A 23,617-nucleotide genomic window follows, 5' to 3' on the forward strand; every position below is an offset into this window, starting at 1 on the left:
TGTATGTAAGAAATGACCTATAAAGCCTCCCCCATCTATTATTTTTGTTTAGTTTTTATCTTTCTCCCTAAGCCCATATTTTAGTAATTGATTTTTTGGGGGGTAAAATCCTTTCAAGTTCTTATAATTTTTTTTTTAGTTTTTTCTTTATTTCTTCCAAAAAAAAAAGGGATACATGTGCAGAACGTGCAGGTTTGTTACATAGGTACACATGTGCCATGGTGGTTTGCTGCACCTATTGACCCATCCTCTACATTCCTTCCTCTTACCCCCCAACAGGCCCTGGTGTGTGTTATACCCCTCTGTGTGTCCATGTGTTTTCAGTGTTCAACTCCCACTTATGAGTGAGAACATGTGAATTGGGTTTTCTGTTCCTGTGTTAATTTGCTGAGGATGATGACTTCCAGCTCTATTCATGTCCCTACAAAGAACATGATCTCATTCTTTTTTATGGCTGCATAGCATTCCATGGTGTATATATACCACATTTTCTTTATCCAGTCTATCATTGATGGGCATTTGGGTTGGTTCTATGTCTCTCCTATTGTAAATAGTGCTGCAATAAACATACGTGTGCATGTGTCTTTATAGTACAATGGTTTATATTCCTGTGGGTATATACCCAGTAATGGGATTGCTGGGTCAAATGGTATTTCTGGTTCTAGATCCTTGAGGAATTGCCACACTGTGTTTCACAATAATTGAACGAATTTGCACTCCCACCAACAGTGTAAAAGCATTCCTAGTTCTCCACAGCCTCACCAGCATCTATTATTTCCTGACTTTTTAATTTTGGCTGGCAGGAGATGGTATCTCAGTGTGGTTTTGATTTGCATTTCTCTGATGATCAGTGATGTTGGGCTTTTTTTTCATATGTTTTTGGCCACATAATGTCTTCTTTTGAGAAGTGTCTGTTCATATCTTTTGACTACTTTTTGATGGGGTTGTTTTTTTCTTGTAAATGTGTTTAAATTCATCATAAATTCTGAATATTAGACCTTTGTCAGATGGGTAGATTGCAAAAATTTTCTCCCGTTCTTCAGGTTACCTGTTCACTCTGATGATAGTTTCTTTTGCTGTGTGGAAGCTCTTCAGTTTAATTAGATCCCACTGTCAATTTTGGCTTTTGTTGCAATTGCTTTTGGCGTTTTTGTCCTGAAGTCTTTGCCCATGCCCATGTCCTGAATGGTATTGCCTAGGTTTTCTTCTAGGGTTTTTTATGCTTTTGGCTTATACATTTAAGTCATTAATCCATCTTCAGTTAATTTTTGTATAAGGTGTAAGGAAAGGGTACAGTTTCAGTTTTCTGCATATGGCTAGCCAGTTTTCCCAGCACCATTTACTGAATAGGAGATCCTTTCCTCATTGCTTGTTTTTGTCAGGTTTGTTGAAGATCAGATGGTTGTAGATGTGTGGTATTATTTCTGAGGTCTCTGTTCTGCTCCATTGGTCTATATGTCTGTTTTGGCACCAGTACCATTCTGTTTTGGTTACGGTAGCCTTGCAGCAGAGCTTGAAGTCAGGTAGCATGATGCCTCTAGCTTTGTTCTTTTTGCTTAGAATTGTCTTGGCTACACAGGGTCTTCTTTGATTCCATATGAAATTTAAGATAGTTTTTTCTAATTCTGTGAAGAATGTCAATGGTAGTTTGATGGGAATAGCATTGAATCTATAAATTACTTTGGGCAGTATGGCCATTTTCATGATGCTGATTCTTCCTATCCATGAGGATGGAAAGTTTTTCCATTTGTTTGTGTCTTCTCTTATTTCCTTGAGGAGTGGTTTGTAGTTCTCCTTGAAAAGGTCCTTCACATCCCTTGTTAGTTGTATTCCTAGGTATTTTATTCTCTGTGTAGTGATTGTGAATGGGAGTTCATTCATGATTTGACTCTCTGCCTGCCTACTGTTGGTGTAAAGGAATGCTTGTGATTCAGGCACATTGATTTTGTATCCTGAGACTTTGCTGAAGTTGCTTATCAGTTCAAGTTTTTGGGCTGAAATAATGGGGTATTCTAGATCTTAAAATCATGTCATCTGCAAACAGAGAAAACTTGACTTCCTCTCTTCCTATTTGAATACCTTTTATTTCTTTATCTTGCCTGATTGCTCTGGCCAGAACTTCCAATACTATGTTGAATGGGAGTGGTGAGAGAAGGTATCCTTGTCTTGCACTGGTTTTCAAAGGGAATGCTTCCAGCTTTTGCCCATTCAATATGATATTGGCTGTGGCTTTGTCATAAATAGCTCTTATTATTTTGAGATATGTTCCATCAATATCTAGTTTAATGAGAGTTTTTAACATGAAGGGATGTTAAATTTTATCAAAGGCCTTTTCTGCATCTATTGAGATAATCATGTGGTTTTTGTCTTTGGTTCTGTTTATGTGATGGATTACATTTATTGATTTGTGTATGTTGAACCAGCCTTGCATCCCAGGGATGAAGACAACTTGATCATGGTGGATAAGTTTTTTGATGCACTGCTGGATTTGGTTTGCCAGTATCTTATTGAGGATTTTTGAATCGGTGTTCATCAGGGATATTGGCCTGAAGCTTTCTTTTTTTGTTGTGTCTCTGCCTGGTTTTGGTATCAGGCTGATGCTGGCTTCATAAAATGAATTAGGGAGGAGTCCCTCCTTTTCAATTGTTTGAAATAGTTTCAGAAGTAATGGTACCAGCTCCTCTTTGTATTTCTGGTATAATTCAGCTGTGAATCCATCTGATCCTGGGCTTTTTTTGGTTGATAGGCTATTAATTCCTCCTCAATTTCAGAACTTGTTATTGGTCTTTTCAGGGACTCAACTTCTTCCTGATTTAGTCTTGGGAGGGTGTATGTGTCCAATAATTTATGCATTTCTTCTAGATTTTCTAGTTTATTTGCATAGAGGTGTTAATAGTATTCTCTGATGGCAGTTTGTATTTCTTTTCTATCTTTTTTTTTTTTGAGATGGAATCTTATTCTGTAGCCTAGGATGGAGTGAAATGGTAAGACCTCTGCTCACTGCAACCTCCACCTCCCAGGCTCAAGCTATTTTCCTGTCTCAGCCTCTCGAGTAGCTGGGATTACAGACGTGCACCACCACGCCCAGATAATATTTGTATTTTTAGTACAGATGGGGTTTTGCTATGTTGGCCAGGCTGGTCTCAATCTCCTGACCTCAAGTGATCTGCCCGCCTTGGCCTCCCAAAATGCTGGGAGTGCAGGTGTGAGCCACCGAACCTGGCCCAGCAGTTTGTATTTCTGTGGGGTCAGTGGTGATACCCTTTATCATTTGTTATTGTATCTATTTGATTCCTCTCTCTCAATAGTCTAGCTAGTGGTCTATTTTGTTAATTTTCTAAAAAACCAGCTCCTGAATTCATTGATATTTTGGAAGGTTTTTTTTGTGTCCCTATCTCCTTCAATTCTTCTCTTAACTTAGTTATTTCTTGTCTTCTGCTAGCTTTTGGGTTAGTTTGCTTGTGCTTCTCTAGCTCCCTTCATTGTGATGTTAGGGTGTTGATTTGAGACCTTTCTAGCTTTCTGATGTGGGCATTTAGTGCTATAAACTTCCCTCTTAACACTGCTTTAGCTGTGTCCCAGAGATTCTGGTACATTGTCTCTTTGTTCTCATTGGTTTCAAAGAACTTCTTGATTTCTGCCTTATTTCACTATTTACCCAGGAATCATTCAGGAGCAGGTTGTTCAATTTCCATGAAATTGTGTGATTTTGAGTAAGTTTCTTAATCCTGAGTTCTAATTTGCTTGCACTGCAGTCTGAGAGACTGTTTGTTATTATTTCAGTTCTTTTACATTTGCTGAGGAGTGTTTTGCTTCCAGTTATGTGTTTGATTTTAAAATAAGTGCCATGTGGCACTGAGAAGAATATATATACTGTTGATTTGGGGTACTGAGTTCTGTAGACGTCAACTAGGTCCGCTTGATCCAGAGCTGAGTTCAAGTCCTGAATATCCTAATTAATTTTCTGTCTTATTGATCTAATACTGACAATGGGGTGTTAAAGTCTCCCACTAATATTGCTTGGGATTCTAAGTCTCTTCACAGGTCTCTAAGAATGTGTTTTATGAATCTGGGTGCTCTTGCATTGGGTGCATATATGCTCAGAATAGTTAGCTCTTCTTGTTGATTGTTCCCTTTACCATTACATAGTGCCCTTCTTTGTTTTTTTGATCTTTATTGGTTTCAAGTCCGTTTGGTCAGAGAATAAGATTGCAATCCCTGCTTTTTTTGGCTTTCCATTTGCTTGGTAAGTTTTCCTCCATCCGTTTATTTTGAGCCTGTGTGTATCTTTGCATGTGAGATGAGTCTCTTGAAGACAGCATACCAATAGATCTTGGCTCTTCATCTAGTTTGCCATTCTGTACATTTTAATTGGGCCATTGAGCCCATTTACATTTAAGATTAGTATTGTGAATCTGATCCTGTCATCATGATGCTATTTGCTTATTTTACACACTGGCTGATGCAGTTTCTTTGTAGTGTCATTGGTCTTTATATTTTGGTGTATTTTTGCAATGGCTGGTACCAGTTTTTCCTTTCCAGTACATATTTAGTGCTTCTTTCAGGAGCTCTTGCAGGGCAGGCCTGGTGGTAATGAAATCCCTCAGCATTGCTTGTCTGGAAAGGATTTTATTTTTCCTTTGCTTATGAAGCTTAGTTTGGCTGGCTATAAAATTCTGGGTTGAAAATTCTTTAAGCATGTTGAATATTGGCCCCTAGTCTCTTATGGTTAGAGTTTCTGCTGAGAGATCCATTGTTAGTCTGATGAGCTTCCCTTTGTATGTTACCTGGCCTTTCTCCCTGGCTGCCCTTAACAATTTTTCCTTCATTTCAACCTTGGAGAATCTGATGATTATGTGTTTTGGGGTTGATTTCATGGAGTATCTTAATGGTGTTCTCTGTATTTCCTGAGTTTGAATGTTGGCCTGTCTTGCTAGATTGAGGAAGTTCTCCTGGATAATATCTAGAAGTGTGTTTTCCAGCTTGTTTCCATTCTCCCTGTCTCCTTCTGGTACTCTAATCAATCATAGGTTTGGTCTTTTTAGGAAGTCCCATATTTCTTGGAGGCTTTGTTCATTCATTTTCATTCTTTTCTCTCTATTGTTGTCTGCATGTCTTATTTCAGTAAGGTGGTCTTCAAACTCCAATATCCTTTCTTCTGCTTGGTCAATTTGACTGTTGATAGTTGTGTATGCTTCATGAAGTTCTCATGCTGTGTTTTTCAGCTCTATCAGGTCATTTATGTTCCTCTCTAAACTGATTATTCTAGTTAGCAATTCATCTAACCTTTTATCAAGGTTAACATGCTCCTTTAACTCATCTTAATTTTTTTATTGCCCATCTTCTGAAGCCTACTTCTGTCAATTCACCCGTCCAGTTCCATGCCCCTGATGGAGAAATGTTGCAATCATTTGGAGCAGAAGATGCACTCTGGCCTTTTGGGTTTTCAGCATTTTTTCATTGATTCTTTCTATCTTTGTGAGTTTCTCAAGTTTCGGTCTTTGATGCTGCTGACCCTTGGATGGGGTTTTGTGGGGGCCTTTTTGTTGTTGTTGATGCTGCTGTTGTCATTTTCTGCTTGTTTGTTTTCCTTTCAATAGTCAGGTCCCTCTTCTGTAGGGCTGCTGCAGCTTGCTGGGGGTTCAGTTCAGGCACTACTCATCTGATTTGCCCCCGTAACTGAAGATGTCACTTGAGGAGGCTGGAGAGCAGCAAAGATGGGTGCCTGCTCTTTCTTCTGGGACCTTTGACCTTAAGGAACGCCAACCTGATGCCAGTAGGATCGCTCCTGTATGGGGTATCTAACAACCCCTGTTGGAGGGTCTCACCCAATTGGGTGGCACAGGGAGCAGGACCCATTTAAAGAAGTACTTTGTCTCTTGGTGGAGTAGGTGTGTTTTGCTGAGGGGAAACCCACTCATCTGGGCTGCTTGGATTCCTCAGAATTACCAAGAGGAGAGGCTAAGTCTGCTGGTTCACAGAGACAGCAGTCACCCCTCCTCCTATGTTGATGAATTACTGAATGGTTTCCAATTTGGAGCCATTACAAATAAAGCTGCTGTGACCACTCATCAAGTCTTTGAATGGGCATGTGCTCTCCTTTCTCTGGGATAAATCTCTAGGAGTGGTAGGACTGGTTGCTGTGGTAGATGTATATTTATCTGTTTAAGAAATTGCCAAACTATTTTCCAAAGTGATTGTACCAAGTTATATTCCCATGAGCTGTATATAAGAATTCAAGTTATTCTGCATCCTAGCTAACACTTGGTATGGTCAGTCTTTGATTTTAGGCATTTAAACATTATCTAATAGTGTCTCATTGTGATTTTAATTTTCACCTTCTTAGTGACTAATGAGGTTGAACATCTTTTCATGTACCTATTAGCCATCTGTGTATTTTATTTGGTGAAGTATCTGGTGTCTGTTAAAATCTTTTCTCCATTAAAAAAATGGGTTGTTTGTTTTCTCATTGAGTATTAAGAGTTCTTTATATATTCTGGATATAAGGACTTTCATCAGATATGTGATTTGCAAATATTTTATCCAAGTTTGTCTTTTCATTCTCTTAACAGTGTTTTTTTTAAAAAAATAGTTTAGTTCTTACGTTTGATGAAGGCCAATTTATCATTTTTTTTCTTTATGGATTCTGCTTTTGGTGTCATGTCTAAGAAATTTTTACCTAATCCAAGGTCTCAAAGATTCTCTCATAGGTTTCTTCCAGAAGTTTTATAGTTTTATAATTTACATTTAGGCCTATAATACATTTTAAGTTAGTTTTTGTATATCATGTGAGGTTTGGTTCAAAGTTCACTATGCATATGGATCTCCAATTGTTCCAGCACTATTTATTAAAAAGTCAAAAAGACTGTCCTTTCTCCACTAAATTGCCTCTGTAGATTTGTTAATAATCAATTGTCCATATATATGTAGCTCTATTTCTGGACTCCCTGTGTTCTATTAATCTATTTGCTGTTTTGTGCCAGTGACACTATTTTGATAGCTATAACTTTATAATTAATTAATCTTGAAATCAAACATATTAATTCTCTTACTTGGTTATTCTTTCTAAAATTTGTTTACATTATTTTAAGTACTCTGCATTTTCAAATGAATGTTAGGATAAATTTATAAGTTTCTACCAAACAGTATGCTGGGTTTTAAATTTTGATTATATGGAATCTGTAGATAAATTTGGGGAGAATTGATATAACAATATTAAGTCTTCTGACCTGTGAACATGGTATATCTACTTTTTTTTTTCTTTTTTCTTTTTTGAGATGGAGCCTTACTCTGTCACCTAGGCTGGGGTGCAGTTGCACTATCTCGGCTCACTGCCCGAGATCAAATGATTTTTGTGTCTCAGCCTTGCCAGCAGCTGGGAATTTATAGGCATACATCACCACGCCCGGCTAATTTATATATTTTCAGTAGAGAAGGGGTTTTGCCATGTTGGCTAAGCTGCCTTGAACTCCTGACCTCAAGTGATCCGCCTGACTCGGCCTCCCAAAGTGCTGGGATTACAGACGTGAGCCTCCATGCTCAGCCATGGTATATCTATTGGTCCATTTATGTAGCCTTTCTTCTATTTTTCTCAGCACAATTTTGTAGTTTTTAGTGTATTGTTCTTGGATATCTTTTGCTAAATTTATCCCTTTGTATTACATTTCTTGACACTCTTTTGAAAGGCATTTAAAAATCAATTTCTGATTGTCTATTGCTTACATATAGAAATAAAATTGATTTTTGTATATTGATTTTATGTCCTGAAACTTTGCTAAATTCAATTATTAGTAGCTTTTTCATTGATTCCATTGGCTTTTCTACATAGATGTATTAATTTCATAATGCTGCTTACACAAATTACCACAAATGTAGTGGCTTTAAACAGCAAACATGTATTTTCTTACAGTTTTGGAGATCAGAAGCCCAGAGAGTTTTATGGGGCTACTGTGAATTTGCTGACGGGGTTAATTCCTCCTGGAGGCCCCAGGAGAGAATCCATTCCTGCCTCTCCACTTCTAGGTTTGGCTCATGGCCCTTTTCTCTATCTTCAAAGCCAGCTTCAAAGCACTTTCTCTCTGACTTCCTGTCTTCCTCTTATAAGGACCTTTGTGATTACATTGGTCCACGTGGATAATCCATGATAACTCCCTATCTCAAGATCCTTAATTTAGTCACGTCCACAAAATCCCTTTTTGTATAAGGTAACATTCACAGGTGTCAATTCACAGCTTAGGACATGGACTTCTTTGGGGTGCCATTATTCAGCCTATCACGATAGAAAATCTTATCTCCTATATATAAAGATAGTTGTGTCTTTTTCAATCTGAATGCCTTTTATTTATTTTCCTTGTCTGAATGCAGTAGCCAAACCTTCAGTATAGTGTTGAATAGAAGTGGTGACAGTAAACATTCTTTCCTTGTCCTGATCTTAGGAAAAAAGCATGCAGCCTTTTACCCTTAAGTATGACATTAGCTGTTATTTAGAAACTTTCTGTGGATACCCTTTATCAAGCCAAGGAAGTTCCCTTCATTTTTTTTTCTTACCAGTAATAGATGTTGAATTTTGTCAAATGCTTTTTCTGTATCTATTGAGGTGATCACGTTTTTTCCCCTCAGTTTCTTCATATGATGAATTACATTGATTGCTTTTCAAACGTTAAACTAAACTTGAATTTCCAAGATAAGTCCCACTTGGTCATGGTGTATTATTCTTTTTGTGCATTTTTGGATTTGATTTGCTAAATTTTGTTAAGAATGTCTGTATCTATGTTAATGAGTGATATTAGACTGCAGTTTGTTTTTCTTTCCTTGCTTTTAATGTCTTTGGTTTTGGTATCAGAACAATGCTGATCTCATAGAATGACTAGGAAGTATTCTCTCTTCTTCAATTTTCTGGAACAGTTTGTATGGAATTGGTTTTCTTTCTTTCTTCAAGATATGGCAGAATTCATCACGGAAGCCACCTGTGTCTGACTGCTTTCTTTCAGCTTTTGTATGTCTAACAGAGTCTTCAGTTTGCCTTTGTTTTTATTTTTTTATTTTTATTTTTTGAGACAGAGTCTCGTTCTGTTGCATAGGCTGGAGTGCAATGGCACGATTTCACTGCAACCTCCAGCTCCCGGGTTCAAGTGATTCTCCTGCCCCAGCCTCCTGAGTAGCTGGGATTACATGTGCACACCAGCACACTCGGCTAATTTTTCTATTTTTAGTAGAGATGGGGTTTCATCAAGTTAGTCAGGTTGGTCTTGAACTCCTGACCTCATGATTTGCCTGCCTTGGCCTCCCAAAGTGCTGGAATTACAGGCGTGAGTCACCACGCTCAGCTTGCCCTTGTTTTTAAAAGAGGGTTTCAATGGACACAGAATCCTAGGTTGACAGTTTATTTTATTTTATTTTTATTTATTTAATTATTTTTAAGACAGGGTCTCACTCTGTTGCCCAGGCTGGAGCGCAGTGATATGATCTCAGCTCACTGATGCCTTGACCTCCTGGGCTCAAGCGATCCTCCCACCTCAGTCTCCTGAGTAGCTAGGACTACAGGTATGCGCCACCATGACTGCCTAATTTTTGTATTTTTTGTAGAGATGGGGTTTTGTCATGTTTCCCAGGCTGGTCTTGAACCCCTGAGCTGAAGCAATGTGTTCGCCTTGGCCTCTCAAAGCGCTGGGATTACAGGCATGAGCCACCGCACCAGGCTGACAGTTTTTTTTGTTCCCTTCAATACATTAAAGATGTTGCTCCACTCTCTTCTTGCATTGTTTTTGATGAGAAATATGCTGTCATCCTTATCTTTGTCCCTGTGTATGTGGCATATCTGTTTTCTCCTTTATTTTTAAAATTGGTTTTGAGCAATTTGAATATGATGTACTTGGTGCTATTATAATATTTTCTTCATGTTTCTTGTGCTTGAGCATGTTTATTTATTGGGCATATTGAATCTGAGAGCTTGTAATTTTTTTTCAAGATTTAGAAAATATTTGGCCATTATTTCTTCAATCCCCCTCATGCATACTTTTTGTAGATCTGAACTATATGTACACGTTGAGCAACCCCTATCCCCAAATCTGAAATTTGGAGTGCTCTAAACTCTAAAACTTCTTGAGCAGTGATCTGACACTCAAAGAAAATGTAGCATTTTGGATTTCAGATTAAAAATGCTCAAGTGATATGTATTGTGCAAATATTCAAGAACCTGAAAAAGTCTAAAATCAGAAACACTTCTGGTCCCAAGCATTCTGTATAATAGGCTGCTTGAAGTTGTTCCACAGATCACTGATGTTCTTCTCATTTTTTTTCAGAATCTTTTCCCTCTGTTGTTTCATTTTGGACAGTTTCTATTGCTATTTCTCTTGCAGTGGCTAAACTGCGGTCATACCATTAATATATATTTCATTCCATATACTGTACTTTTCAATCTTAAAAGTTCAATTGAGATATTTATTATATCTTCTATATCTCTGTTTAACTTTTTGAACATATAGAATAACAACTGTTTTACTGTCCTTGTCATCTAATTCTAAGAACACCTTTGTCAGTTCTGAATCCATTTCAGTTGATTACTTTTTCTCCTCAATGTGAGTCATATTTTTCTGCCTGTTTGCAGGTCTCACAATCTTTCAATGGCTACTATAATTTTACTTTGTATTTCCATAAATATTCTTGAGCATTGCTCTTGGACACAGTTAGGTTACTTGGAAGCAGTTTGATCCTTTTGGCTTTTGCTTTTTGATAGGTGGGGCCAAAGCTTCATTTATGCTAGGTCCAGTTATTCCCCATTCCTAAGGCTAGACCCTTGTTAGTACCTTACCCAATGCTTTGTGAATTGGGAGGGCTTTTTTTTTTAAAATATATATTATTAATGAAGACCATACTTTAAAATATAAGCTTTGAGTATTATAGATAATTGTCTGCAGATACCAGAGATCATTTTATGGTGGGCCAGAGTGGGACACAGAAGAACAACAGCAGACATGGCAGATGATGGATGATGAAAGAAAAGAATCTGCATCTGAGTGGGACAAAACCCATATCCTTTAGTCATCCCAAAGAAAGGCTCTCCAGTTCCTTAGTGATAAAGTACTAAAACCTGTTATCAGAATCACACTACATATTGTTTGTAGTTTGACACATATATATTTGGGTTTAAGTCAGGCAACTTAACTCAGTTAATCACAAGTCTATGTTTATATAACTTAATAACATAATATTTATAAAGCTTCAAATTAAAAGAACCACTTCCTGTTTCATTACTGATAGATGTCTGAACTGGACAGCTATCAAATGAGAATAGTTGTCCAAATTCTGATGCCAAGGGAGTGGATGGGGCCTGAATATGGGTTGCTCCTAACTGAGAACACTGCTCATTATTTTCATGCAAGTAGCCTCTTTTAGTTACAACAACCACTTCCGCTAAATTTATATTTACGTATTTAAAACTTAAACTTTTTTTCCATGTAAAAAAGTTAACGTAGTTTCCTTTTATCTTTTCATGAGTCTTTTTTCCTACTACATAGCCTGGAATTTCAGGGGGGTCAAGTGAAGCTGAGGCAGAGGGAGAATGTATGTGCAAATGAGAATGTCCGTTCACTTGGGGTCCAAAAGTGATAGTTACCACTCTTATTTGCATATTTTCAATGACTTCATAAATGAGGATGAGTAGAAATAAAAGAATCATGCCTCTTCCTCTTCCTCTTCCTCTAGCTCCTCATCAACCTCTGCTTCAGTCTGGTAGTCTTCTGTTTCTTCCTCATAATCTTCCCCAGTTAACTCCCATGCAGTATATTGAAATGGTTCTAGATAAAAAGAGAATCATTGGGGAAAAAACATTAGCAAAAAAAGTTATTAGCATATTACTATAAGGTTAAGAAAATTAATTATTATTATTAGTCTCTTAGATTAAATATGTATGCAAATAGGCCTTTGTAAGTTCCTTATGTGACAACTGGTCAGTATGGCCAGAGGTGTTTGGACCGCATGGCTGTTCTGATTGGTCAGGATCTGCACTGTGATAGTTGCTAAGTATTTTATACATCGGCCTTGGATATATTGAACATTTACTTAATAAACCATCAAGGAAGGCTTTCAAGTTTCAAAATGCTTCTAATACTATTGCCTGCTCTTGATAATTAATGTTATGATTAAAGCCCTTACTTTCCATAGTCTCAACTACTTTTTGAAGTAATTCCTGTGGAGTTCTGTCAGCAATCTCCAAGTTTAAAATTTTAATGTAAGCCTCACTAATTGTTGCTTCCAGCTGTTTCCAGAGGATGATGAAAGAACTAATCTTCTCTTTAAATGGCTCCATTTCAGGAACATCAGGATAAGAGTCTTCTGGAAACTCAGGTAGTACAACTTTTGAGTAAAAGATAAAGGAAAGAAAAAAGGGGCTTTAAATATCCTATCTTTAGCCATATTGCCAAAATAACTTATACTTTGTAATATTTTTAAACAGTTGAAAAAAATATTCTAAGCAACAATATACATTCATAAATTTATAATTTAATTATCTTTGTTCTTATATTTGCTGTAGATGTATATTTACCTGTTACTAAAACTCAAGCTTTTGGATAATTAACATGAGTTTCTTAAGGAAACTTTAACTGTTAATAAAAAATGTATAAAACAAATTTGTGTGAAAACCAGTGTTATACTCTGGTTTGATACGCTTTTAATGGAGTAAGCCAAATATTTATGTATGTCAATTAGCATACAACATAGAAAGAAATAAGTATGAAGCACCTACTATGCCTAAAATTAGGGACCCATTATAAGAAAATATGGAAAGTACTTTTATGCACTAACTACTTTCATTTTACAGTCTAACCTGTTTCAGATAATTTTTCAGTTTCCAGGCCCTCTTTGGATCCTTTTGGGATTTCTGTTTCCACTGTGGTTTCCTCAATAGGCTCAGATACTTAAGAAAGAAATCTAATAGTTAGTGTTTGAATTTTAAAACATTATTCCTTTATGAATGTTTTGGCACAAAGAACACTTCAAATAGTTTAAATTGTATATGAAATGTCTAATAGAAAGTACAGTTTTTGTTAGGGAAAGAATGGCATAAGAATACACAATTAAAAAGGCAGAAAATAAAGAATATTCTTAAACACATACAAAGACACGGACTAGAATAATAATTGACACATGATACATAAAATTCTGGCTGATAATTTGTTAAATATTAATCAAACTTCTTTTAATTTGGCAGTAGACTAATAATGCCTGATATTCCTTTTAATTTCTTATTAAAATACCCATGAAGCCAGGCATAGTGACTCATGCCTGTAATCCTAGCCTTTGGGAGGCAGAGGTGGGAGAATCACTTAAGGCCGGGAGTTCAAGACCAGCCTAGGCAACACAGCAAGATCACATTCCTACAAAAAATGAAAATTAGCCAGGAACGGTGGCTCATACCTGTGGTCCTAGCTACATGGGAGGCTGAGGTGGGAAGACCACTTGATCCCAGGAATTCAAGTTACAGTGAGCTATGATCATGCCACTGCACACCAGTCTGGGTGACAGAGTAAGACACCATCTCTATTAAAAAAATTTTTTTTCAAGAAGATACACCAAAAAAGACCACAAAGTGGCAATGAGAGATGATGATATTGCAAAGTCCCAGCTGTAGGTGTGGGCATGGAGAGATTTAAGAGAATCTCAATTAATTTCACTGTTGAATGTATGGATTGAAAACTGTTTTCCTGAAGGATGTAAGACATGCTGCACATACAGATCCAGCAGAGGTGGTTTCAGGGAAGGTAGGCCTAATTATCTGTCTTTTCATCCTACTCTGCTCCTAGTTCTGAAACACAAGTTTTGCATAGACAAAAATACATAAATCTATATATACATATACGTATGTATATACACACACACACACATATTCTTTAACACTGTGGAAACTGTCTTCTGAGGTAGCTAAAATAATACTTGGGTCCTCTTTCAACAGGATCTATAATGTTTAATACTCAATAGAGCAGGAAGTAGAAGGGGACAAGCCTGGGGCTGGCCTGGTGGTGACATGTTTAATTGTAGGTTGCTCAATTAAGAAAATAATTATAAACCATGGAAGAGAAAAAAGAACACCAAGAACATACAGATAATTCTACAATGCCTTAGCTTCTCTGGCTTAATCAAAGGCTGCAATAGTTGGGGGTGAAGATCTAGCCTTAGTCTAGAAGAGCCATACAAGATGAATATTTACTAAATATTACAACTTGAACTAGGTTGATTTGCATTAACCTATATCAGATATAACAGGTCTATATCTGAGAGTGCCAGGCAAGAAGTCTAAGTGAAAGGTACATGTGTGTGGTGGTCAGGGTAGGGGGGCAGGGTTCTTATAAATACTCTACCTACCCTTCCTGTTGGTAAATGAAGAGTTGGAAATATTCTGCTTCATCTAAGGATAAGTCCACAAAAACAACAAAAATAAAATCGATGAAGAAAAAGAGAGTATTGATCCAAAGATTCAGATGAAAATTTTACTTCTGAAGACAATTTATTATATAAAGCAGAGTAAATTTTACAAGATGTATGCTTGGAGTACTAAAAAACCAAGAGAACAACTGAGTCTATGAAATAAAAATCACGAGGCATAAAGATAGACCAGCCTAAAATAAAGGCAGAAATACAAGAAAGGTAACTGAAATAAGAAAACAATGCAAGGAAATCTAAAATGCAATAGTAGAGTTAACATATGCATTGGGAATGTTCTCACAAGTGGGAGCTAAGCCGTGGGTATGCAAAAGCATACAGAGTGGTATAATGGACACTGGAGACTCAGAAGGGAGCAGGGTGAGAGGGGAGTGTGGGATGAAAAACCACCTATTGGATACAATGTACACTACTTGAGTGATAGGTATGCTAAAACCCCAGACTTCACCACTATATGTGATTCATCCATGTAACCAAAACCCACTTGTACCCCTAAAACTATTGAAATAAAAATTTTAAAAATGCATTAGGAGAGAGGCAATAAAGTGGAGAAGGCAAACCAGTGACATGGAGGATAACAAGTCTGAAGAATCCAGAGAAAAAATACAAAGAGATGAGAACTATCAAGAAAAAGAAGACTAATGTGGTTGAGAAACAATTGTTATCTGACCAAAAATAATAAACGATCCTGAAAAAGGAATCTGAAGCAATAACTGAAAAAAGGCATTTTTAGGTAGACAAAGATTGTGATATGAAGACAAAAAGAGCTCAATGAATTCCAGGGTAAATCATTCACATAGTAGCAAAGTTTTAACAAATAATGGCATTGAAAAGGATCCTTTGAGCATCCCTGCAGGAAAAGAATGAAAAGAGCAGAAATGAGGCAATATCTTGACTTTTCCATGTGTAGAAGACGAAGCAATGTCAACACGAGGAATTCTGAGAAGAAAAGGTTATGACAATAATTTAATAACTTCTAAGTTGTTTTATATGTGCGAAAGCAATAGATTTGCAGAAAAATCAATCACAAAATATGCCACCCTGGATCCTTAAAAAGTTGCTCAAAGATGTAGACCAGATGACTAAGAGATGAATCAAAATTGAAATCTCAGGAATGGAGTCATGTGGAATTTGGGAGAAATCCAAATGGCATTATCATGATCCTAATACCACAAAACTACAGAAATGCACAGCCTGTTCTAGTGGACTGGAAAAAACTGGCCACACTAATGAGCATTCAACAATGTGGAGAAGTTGTGCCTCTTTCCAAAATGCTATCTGAAGGAAGTTTATAAACCAATAATTTCCATATAAATAGTTATTGTTTATTGAAAATAACTCTCTTGTAGGACTTTAAAAATGTCTAAGGGGAAACCTTTCTCTCAGGCTGAAGTCTAATTGGATCACAGTTAGATAAAAACAAAACAAACAAAACACCATGCTTTAAAAAGCTAAAAGGAAATACATTAGAATGTTAGTTAGGTATCATTGCCTTTTGTTGTCAGATCCGTGACGATTTCCCCCATCTTTCCATTTGTATAATTTCCGTTATTTTCTATAGTTAGCACATATTTTTATCAAACCTGGATGGATGTATGATTTTGAAACACACAGTTCAACATCAACTATATCAGAACTATGATCACTGTCTTTAATAGACATTTTTCAAATTTCTATTCAATATATTCATTAATTTTGACCTGCAGATACAGTGTACAGCTAAATCATTCTAGAGTTTTTATTTTCAGGATCAGATTTTTCTCAGGTATGCTACTGTGCTTTTTCCATGATATAAGGAAAAATTTACAAAACCTTTTTTTCAGGCAAATTTTTTTTCCTATAGTAGTAGTTCTTTTTTTTTTTTTTTTTTTTTTTTTTTTTTTGAGATGGAGTCTTGCTCTGTCGCCCAGGCTGGAGTGCAGTGGCCGGATCTCAGCTCACTGCAAGCTCCGCCTCCTGGATTCAGGCCATTCTCCTGCCTCAGCCTCCTGAGTAGCTGGGACTACAGGCGCCCGCCACCTCTCCCAGCTAGTTTTTTTGTATTTTTTAGTAGAGACGGGGTTTCACCGCGTTAGCCAGGATGGTCTTGATCTCCTGACCTCGTGATCCGCCTGTCTCGGCCTCCCAAAGTGCTGGGATTACAGGCTTGAGCCACCGTGCCCGGCCTATAGCAGTAGTTCTTAACTGTTAGTATGTAAAAGAATCACTGGGGTGTTCATTAAAATGTAGATTCCTAAATTCCATCCTAGACTTACTGAACCAGAACCTGCATAGAGCTCAGAGGCTTACTTTAAAATAAGAACCATAGGTGATTCTGATACAGCTGATCTACCACCTATATTATGAAAAAATATTTCTCTTTTATGTGAAACTCTAAAGCCTCAGTTAAGCATTTAAGAATTTGAGCGGATGATCCCTTATTTCTTGGATGAAATCATGAACCTGAGGCTAGGCATTCCTGCAACCTGCATCTGTGCAAAGGCAGTATGGTAGATACTGTTGGTTGGCTCCCTCAAATCCCCTCTCATTCTTCTATTCCATTGGCTTCTACCATCTAGGCAAGGAAGTCAAGTCCAAATTAAATTCCCAGATTCCCTGCAAGTAGGGGTAGACAATGATACAATATCCTGCTCAATGAAATGTAGGTGAAAGTCTCTGGGAACTATCTATTTCTTGAATTAGAAATAAAAAGTAAAAGCTTGCAAGAGGAGACATTGTGTCTGGATGCAGCAACCAGCTTTGGATTGTGAGGATGGAGTCAGATACTGGAGAGAAGTGCAGGAGGAAAGAAGATGCTTGGGGCTTCGATAACTTTTTAAGCGAACAAACCAGCCTGGGGCACTTAGATATGCATAATACTCAATATACTTGTCAGAATGAAACACATGCACGTACAAGCCATGAAATATGAATTGTGTAATTTTCATTAATTTCCCTTAGTCTTGCTTATTTTGTAAACTCACAGCAGTTCCAAGCCCTTAACTGCTCCAGGCTAGCATCCAGTTACAGGTATCTGAAGACCTTTTAGTTTGTAGGGTGAGTTTCATATTCAATACTAACTCTGCTTGAAAGCATTTGCAAGCCTCATTCCCACCACAGGTGGGTACCCTATCTTCCTGCTTTAAGCCCACTCTCTAGTCCTTGGAGTGGTTTTCATTGCACATAGACTCCCTCTTGCCCTGCCCCATCTACCAAATGAGACCTCTGAGGTAGGGCTTAAAGAGTTAATGCTCTTATATTTACGTTTAAAATGCTCTTATATTTGCATTTAAAAATGGCATTACACACCACAAAGATGAACTGTAAAATTCATGCTAATAATTTAAAATTTTAATTTAATTTTTCTTTACTTAGAGCAACATTAAATAGCAAACAAAAAAATAGCATGACAAATTGAGAGAGACTCTGGAAGAAAGGAAAAAGCGTTATATTTTGCTACCTTTAATGACACTTCTTTCCTGCTTTTTGAACAACATGCCCCAGAAATTACATAGCCAGCTGTGCTTCTGCATGCCAGTGCTGGGGCAGAGCAAACTCCGCTTTCCTACAACACTTGAAACTGTGAGATTTGGACTTAATGGCTGCTCTTTGGGGGCTCATCTCTCCATTCTCAGCCAGCTTCCATTTTACCAACATATATACATACACACATGCCCAAACAGACACATTAATGCACATGAGTAGAATTAAGAACTTGCTATCAATAAAGTCTAACCTGCTTCAGGCTCAGTTTCAGGGGCCTCAGATGCTTCAGACTCCTCAGGTAACAATGACCCTCGGGTATTGTGAGATACCTCAGGTGCCTCAGGCTCTTTGTGAACTTCCAAATCATCACCTTCAATCTCCTCTTCATCCTCATTATCAGTCTCTTCAGCTTTTAAAAAAATTTGAAGAAATAAATTATCATTTGGTTGAAGTCAACAAATATTTATTGGGTGTTGACAAGTGCTGAAGCCAAGCAAAGAATACAAAATGGTCCCTGCCCTCCTAGAGTATGTAGTTTAATGGGGGAGATAGAAAAATTGTCTATATATTATAGCTATTCACATGCAGTGGTAAAGGATGACAGTCATCTGCTTGGAGTGCTATGTGAGTACCTAACTAGGGGTTCATTCAAAAATGAAATGTTTATGGCAGTTCCAAATATCCTTACAGTAAATCTAGAAATAGCCCAATGTCCAAAGAAAAGGCTACATCAGCAACATTCAACATAGTAGCCACTAGCTACATGTGGCTATTGAGTACTTGAAATGAGTCTAGTCCAAATTGATATATACTGCAAGTATAAAACATACAGTGAATTTTAAATATTTAATATGAAAAACTAAATATAAAATATGTGACTTTTAGAAAATTTAAAGTTCCATGTGTGGCTTATATTATGCTTCTAATGGGTAGCACCAGGCTAGATTATACATATAATGATTGATTTTCTTACAGTTAACAAAAAAGAATAAATCATGTAGTGTGATAATCAATATATTAAATGTAAATACAAAATACAAAAATTAGCTGGGTGTGGTGGCACACACCTGTAGCCCCAGTTACTCAGGAGGCTAAGGCAGGAGAATTGCTCAAACCCGGGAGGTGGAGGTTGCAGTGAGCTGAGATTGTGTCACTGCACTCCAGCCTGGGTCATGGAGTGAGACTGTGGCTCAACACAAACAAACAAACAAACAAACAAAAAAACCCCAAACAACCCAGAACTAGTAGCTGGTTTAATAACTACCACAATTTTGGAACAGTGATAAACATTTAAAAATATGTAAAATTATAATGTGATATGAAAACATCTTCATTTCTACTGGTGACAAAGTCAAGGTATTGCTAATACTATTGTGGTTTGTTGCCTATATTAATTGCGCATTGAAGGACATAATAAATTTCAGTTAAACGTTAGTGAAAATAAATTTTGAATTATTTTCCAGTTAAGTTCACACATCTCTGAATTTTACCCATAGACCCTAGGTTAAGAGCTCCAGTCTTTTTTTAACGTCTGTTTTATCTTTAAAAAATTTTTTTATTCCAAAAGTTTTTGAGGAACAGGTGGTGTTTGGTTCCATGGAAAAGTTCTTTAGTGGTGATTTCTGAGGTTTTGGTACACCTACCATCCGAGCAGTGTACACTGTACCCAATGTGTAGTCTTTTATTCCTCATATTCCTCCCACCTTCCCCCCAACTTCCCAAAGTCTAGTATATCATTCTTATGCCTTTGTGTCCTCATAGTTTAGCTCTCACTTATAAGCGAGAACATACGATGTTTGGTTTTCCATTCCTGAGTTACCTCACTTAGAATAATGGTCTCCAACTCCATCCAGGTTGCTGCAAAAACCATTATTTCGTTCCTTTTTATGACTGAGTAGTATTCCATGGAATATATATTATATATATTATATATATATCACATGTTCTTTATCCACTCGTTGGTTGATGGCATTTAGGCTGGTTCTACATTTTTTCTTTTTTTCTTTTTTTTTTTTTTTTTTTTTTTTTTTTTTGAGACGGAGTCTCGCTCTGTCGCCCAGACTGGAGTGCAGTGGCCGGATCTCAGCTCACTGCAAGCTCCGCCTCCCGGGTTCACGCCATTCTCCCGCCTCAGCCTCCCGAGTAGCTGGGACTACAGGCGTCCGCCACATCGCCCGGCTAGTTTTTTGTATTTTTTAGTAGAGACGGGGTTTCATCGTGTTAGCCAGGATGGTCTCGATCTCCTGACCTCGTGATCCACCCGTCTCGGCCTCCCAAAGTGCTGGGATTACAGGCTTGAGCCACCGTGCCCGGCCTACATTTTTTCAATTGTGAATTGTGCTGCTATAAACATGTGTGTGCAAGTCTTTTTCAAATAATGATTTCTTTTCCCCTGGGTAGATACCCAGGAGTAGAATTGCTGGATCAAATGGTAGTTTTACTTTTAGTTCTTTAAGGAATTGCCATAGTGTTTTCCATAGTGTTGCACTGGAATGTAAAACTGTTTCCCTTTCATCACGTCTACACCAATATCTATTATTTTTTGATTTTTAAATTATGGCCATTCTTACAGGAGTAAGGTGGTATGTCACTATGGTTTTGATTTGCATTTCCCTGATAATTAGTGATGTTGAGCATTTTTTCATATATTTGTTGGCCATTTGTATATCTTCTTTTGAGAACTGTCTATTCATGTCCTTAGCCCACTTTCTGATGGGATTATTATTATTTTTCTTGCTGATTTGAGTTCCTTGTAGATTCTGGATGTTAATCCCTTGTCAGATGGGTAATGTGTGAAGATTTTCTCCCACTCTGTGGGTTGTCTGTTTACTCTGCTGATTATTTCTTTTGCTGTGCAGAAGCTTTTTAGTTTAATTAGCTCGTATCTATTTATCTTTTAGTTTTTGCGTTCTTGGGCATGAACTCTTTGCCTAAGTCAATGTCTAGAATAGTTTTTTGACATTATCTTCTAGAATTTTTATGGTTTCAGGTTTAAGTCCTTGATCCATCTTCAGTGGATTTCTGCATAACGTGAGAGACAAAGATCCAGTTTCATTCTTCACTGTGGCTTGCCAATTATCCCAGCACCATTTGTTGAACAGGGTGTCCTTTCTCCATTTTATGTTTTGTCTGTTTGTTTGCTTGCTTGTTTTCTTTGTCGAATATCAGTTGGCTGTAAATATTTGACTTTATTTCTGGGTTCTCTATTCTGTTCCATTGGTCTACATGCCTATTTTTATACCAGTACCATGCTGTTTTGGTAACTATATCCTTGAAGTGTAGTTTGAAGTTGGGTAATGTGATGCCTATAGATTTGTTCTTTTTGCTTAGTCTTCTTTGGTTATGTGGGCTCTTTTTGTGTTCCATTTGAATTTTAGGATTTTTTTTTTTTTTTTTTTTTTTGGAGTTCTGTAAAGAATAATGATGGTATTTTGATGAGAATTGCATTGAATTTGTAGATTGCTTTTGGCAGTATGTTTATTTTCACATGCTAATAGATTCTACCCATCCATGAGCATGGAATGTATTTTCATTTGTTTGTGTCATTCAGGGTTTGTTTCAGCAGTGTTTTGTAGTTTTCCTTGTAGAGATCTTTCACCTCCTTGGTTAGGTGTATATATACACTTTTTTTTTTTTTTTTTTTTTCAGCTGTTGTAAAAGGGGTTGAGTTCTTGATTTGATTCTCAGCTTGGTGGTTGTTATATAGCAGTGCTACTAATTTGTGTACATTGATTTTGTATCCCAAAACTTTATTGAATTCATTTATCAGATCTAGGAGCTTTTTTGGGTGAGTATTTAGAATTTTCTAGGTATATGATCATATCATCAGTGAATAGCAACAGTTTCACTTCCTCTTTACCGATTTAAATGCTCTTTATTTCTTTCTCTTGTCTGAGTGCTCCAGCTAGGACTTCCAGTACAATGTCGAATAGCAGTGGCGAAAGTGGGCATCCTTGTCTTGTTCTAGCTCTCAGTGGCAATGCTTTTAGCTTTTCCCCTTTCAGTATAATGTTGGCTGTGGGTTTGTCATAGATTGCTTTTTTGTTTTGTTTTGTTTTGAGACAGAATCTCGCTCTGTCACCTAGGCTGGAGTGCAATGACATGATCTCGCTCACTGCAGCCTCCACCTCCAGGGTTCAAGTGATTCTCCTGCCTCAGCTTCCTGAGTAGCTGGGACTACAGGCACATGCTACCATGCCTGGCTAATTTTTTGTATTTTTAGTAGAGATGGGGTTTTACCGTGTTAGCTAGGAAGGTCTCGATCTTCTAACCTCGTGATCAGCCCGGCTCGGCCTCCCAAAGTGCTGGGATTACAGGCGTGAGCCACTGTGCCCAGCCATAGATAGCTTTTATTACCTTGAGGTGTGTTCCTTTTATGTCCATTTTGCTGAGGGTTTTAATCATAAAGGGGTGCTGGATTTTGTCAAATGCTTTTTCTGCATCTATTGAGATGATCTTAAGATTTTTGTTTTTACTTCTGTTTACATGGTATATCACATTTATTGACTTGTGTATGTTAAACTATCCCTGCATCCCTGGTATGAAGCCCAATTGATCATGGTGTATTATCTTCTTGACATGCTATTGAATTCAGTTAGTATTTCTTTGATGATTTTTGCACCTATGTTCATCAGGGATATTGGTCTTGTTCCTTTTTTTTAATGTTCTTTCCTGGTTTTGGTATTAGAGTAATACTGGCTTCATAGAATGACTTAGGGAGGATTCCCTCTCTCTCTAGCTTTTGGAATAGTTTCAGTAAGATTGGTACCAATTCTCTGAATGCCTGATAGAGATCAGCTGTGAATCCACCTGGTCCTGGACTTTTTCTTGTTGGAAATTTTAAAAATACTGTTTTCAATCTTGCTACTTGTTATTGGTATGTTCGGGGCTTCTATTTCTTCCTGATTTAATCTAGAAGGGTTGTTTACTTCCAAGAATTTATCCATCTCCTCTAGATTTTCTAGTTTGTGTGCATAAAGGTGTTCATAGTAGCCTTGAATGATCTTTTGTGTTTCTGTGGTACTGGCTGTAATATCTCCCGTTTCTTTTTTTTCCTTCCTTCCTTCCTGCCTGTCTGCTTTCTTGCTTTCTTGCTCTCTTGCTTATTAGCCTGTTGCCCAGGCTGGAGTGCAGTGACACGATCTCAGCTCACTGCAACCTCTGCCTCCCAGGTTCAAGTGATTCTCCTGCCTCAGCTTCCCAAGTAGCTGAGATTACAGGCGTGCACCACCATGCCTGGCTAATTAAAAAAAATTTTTTAGTAGAAACGTGGTTTCACCATGTTGGCCAGGCTGGTCTTGAACTCCTGACCTCAAGTGATCTACCCTCCTCAGCCTCCCAAAGTGCTGGGATTACAGGCGTGAGTCACCACACCTGGTCTCCTGTTTCATTTCTAATTGAGCTTATTTGAATCTTCTCTCTTCTTTTTTTGGTTAATCTCACTAATGTTCTATCAATTTTGTTTATCTTTTCAAAGAACCAGCTTTTTGTTTCATTTATCTTTTATTTATTTATTTATTTTTGTTTCAATTTTATTTAGTTCTGCTCTGCTCTTCGTCATTCTTTTCTTCTGTTTTGGGGATCTTGGGTTTGGGTTTGGATTGTTCTTGTTTCTGCTGGGTTTGGGTTTGGGTTGTTCTTGCTTCTCTAGTTCCTTGAGGTGTGACCTTAGATTGTCTATTTGTGCTCTTTCAGACTTTTTGATGTAAGCATT

General features: G+C 37.4%; 1 protein-coding gene across 3 annotated transcripts in view; it reads right to left on the reverse strand.

Annotated features, from left to right (window-relative positions):
• Positions 1-23,617, reverse strand: part of AK9 (adenylate kinase 9) — a 177,384-nt gene that overhangs the window by 52,659 nt on the left and 101,108 nt on the right. For 2 of the 3 annotated variants that reach the window (XM_073022407.1, XM_038001023.2), the window contains exons 21-22: positions 18,155-18,313; positions 10,932-11,795 (exon numbers count right to left, since the gene is read on the reverse strand). In XM_073022407.1, the coding sequence (XP_072878508.1) occupies positions 11,674-11,795; positions 18,155-18,313 (281 nt within the window). In that variant the 3' untranslated portion in view covers positions 10,932-11,673. Of the gene's footprint in view, positions 1-10,931; positions 11,796-12,153; positions 12,355-12,826; positions 12,917-18,154; positions 18,314-23,617 lie in introns of those variants that run through there. The other variant, XM_038001024.2, reaches the window with a different exon arrangement.

This window comes from Chlorocebus sabaeus, chromosome 13 (assembly GCF_047675955.1).
Source record: "Chlorocebus sabaeus isolate Y175 chromosome 13, mChlSab1.0.hap1, whole genome shotgun sequence".
In the NCBI taxonomy this organism is placed as follows: Eukaryota; Metazoa; Chordata; class Mammalia; order Primates; family Cercopithecidae; genus Chlorocebus; species Chlorocebus sabaeus.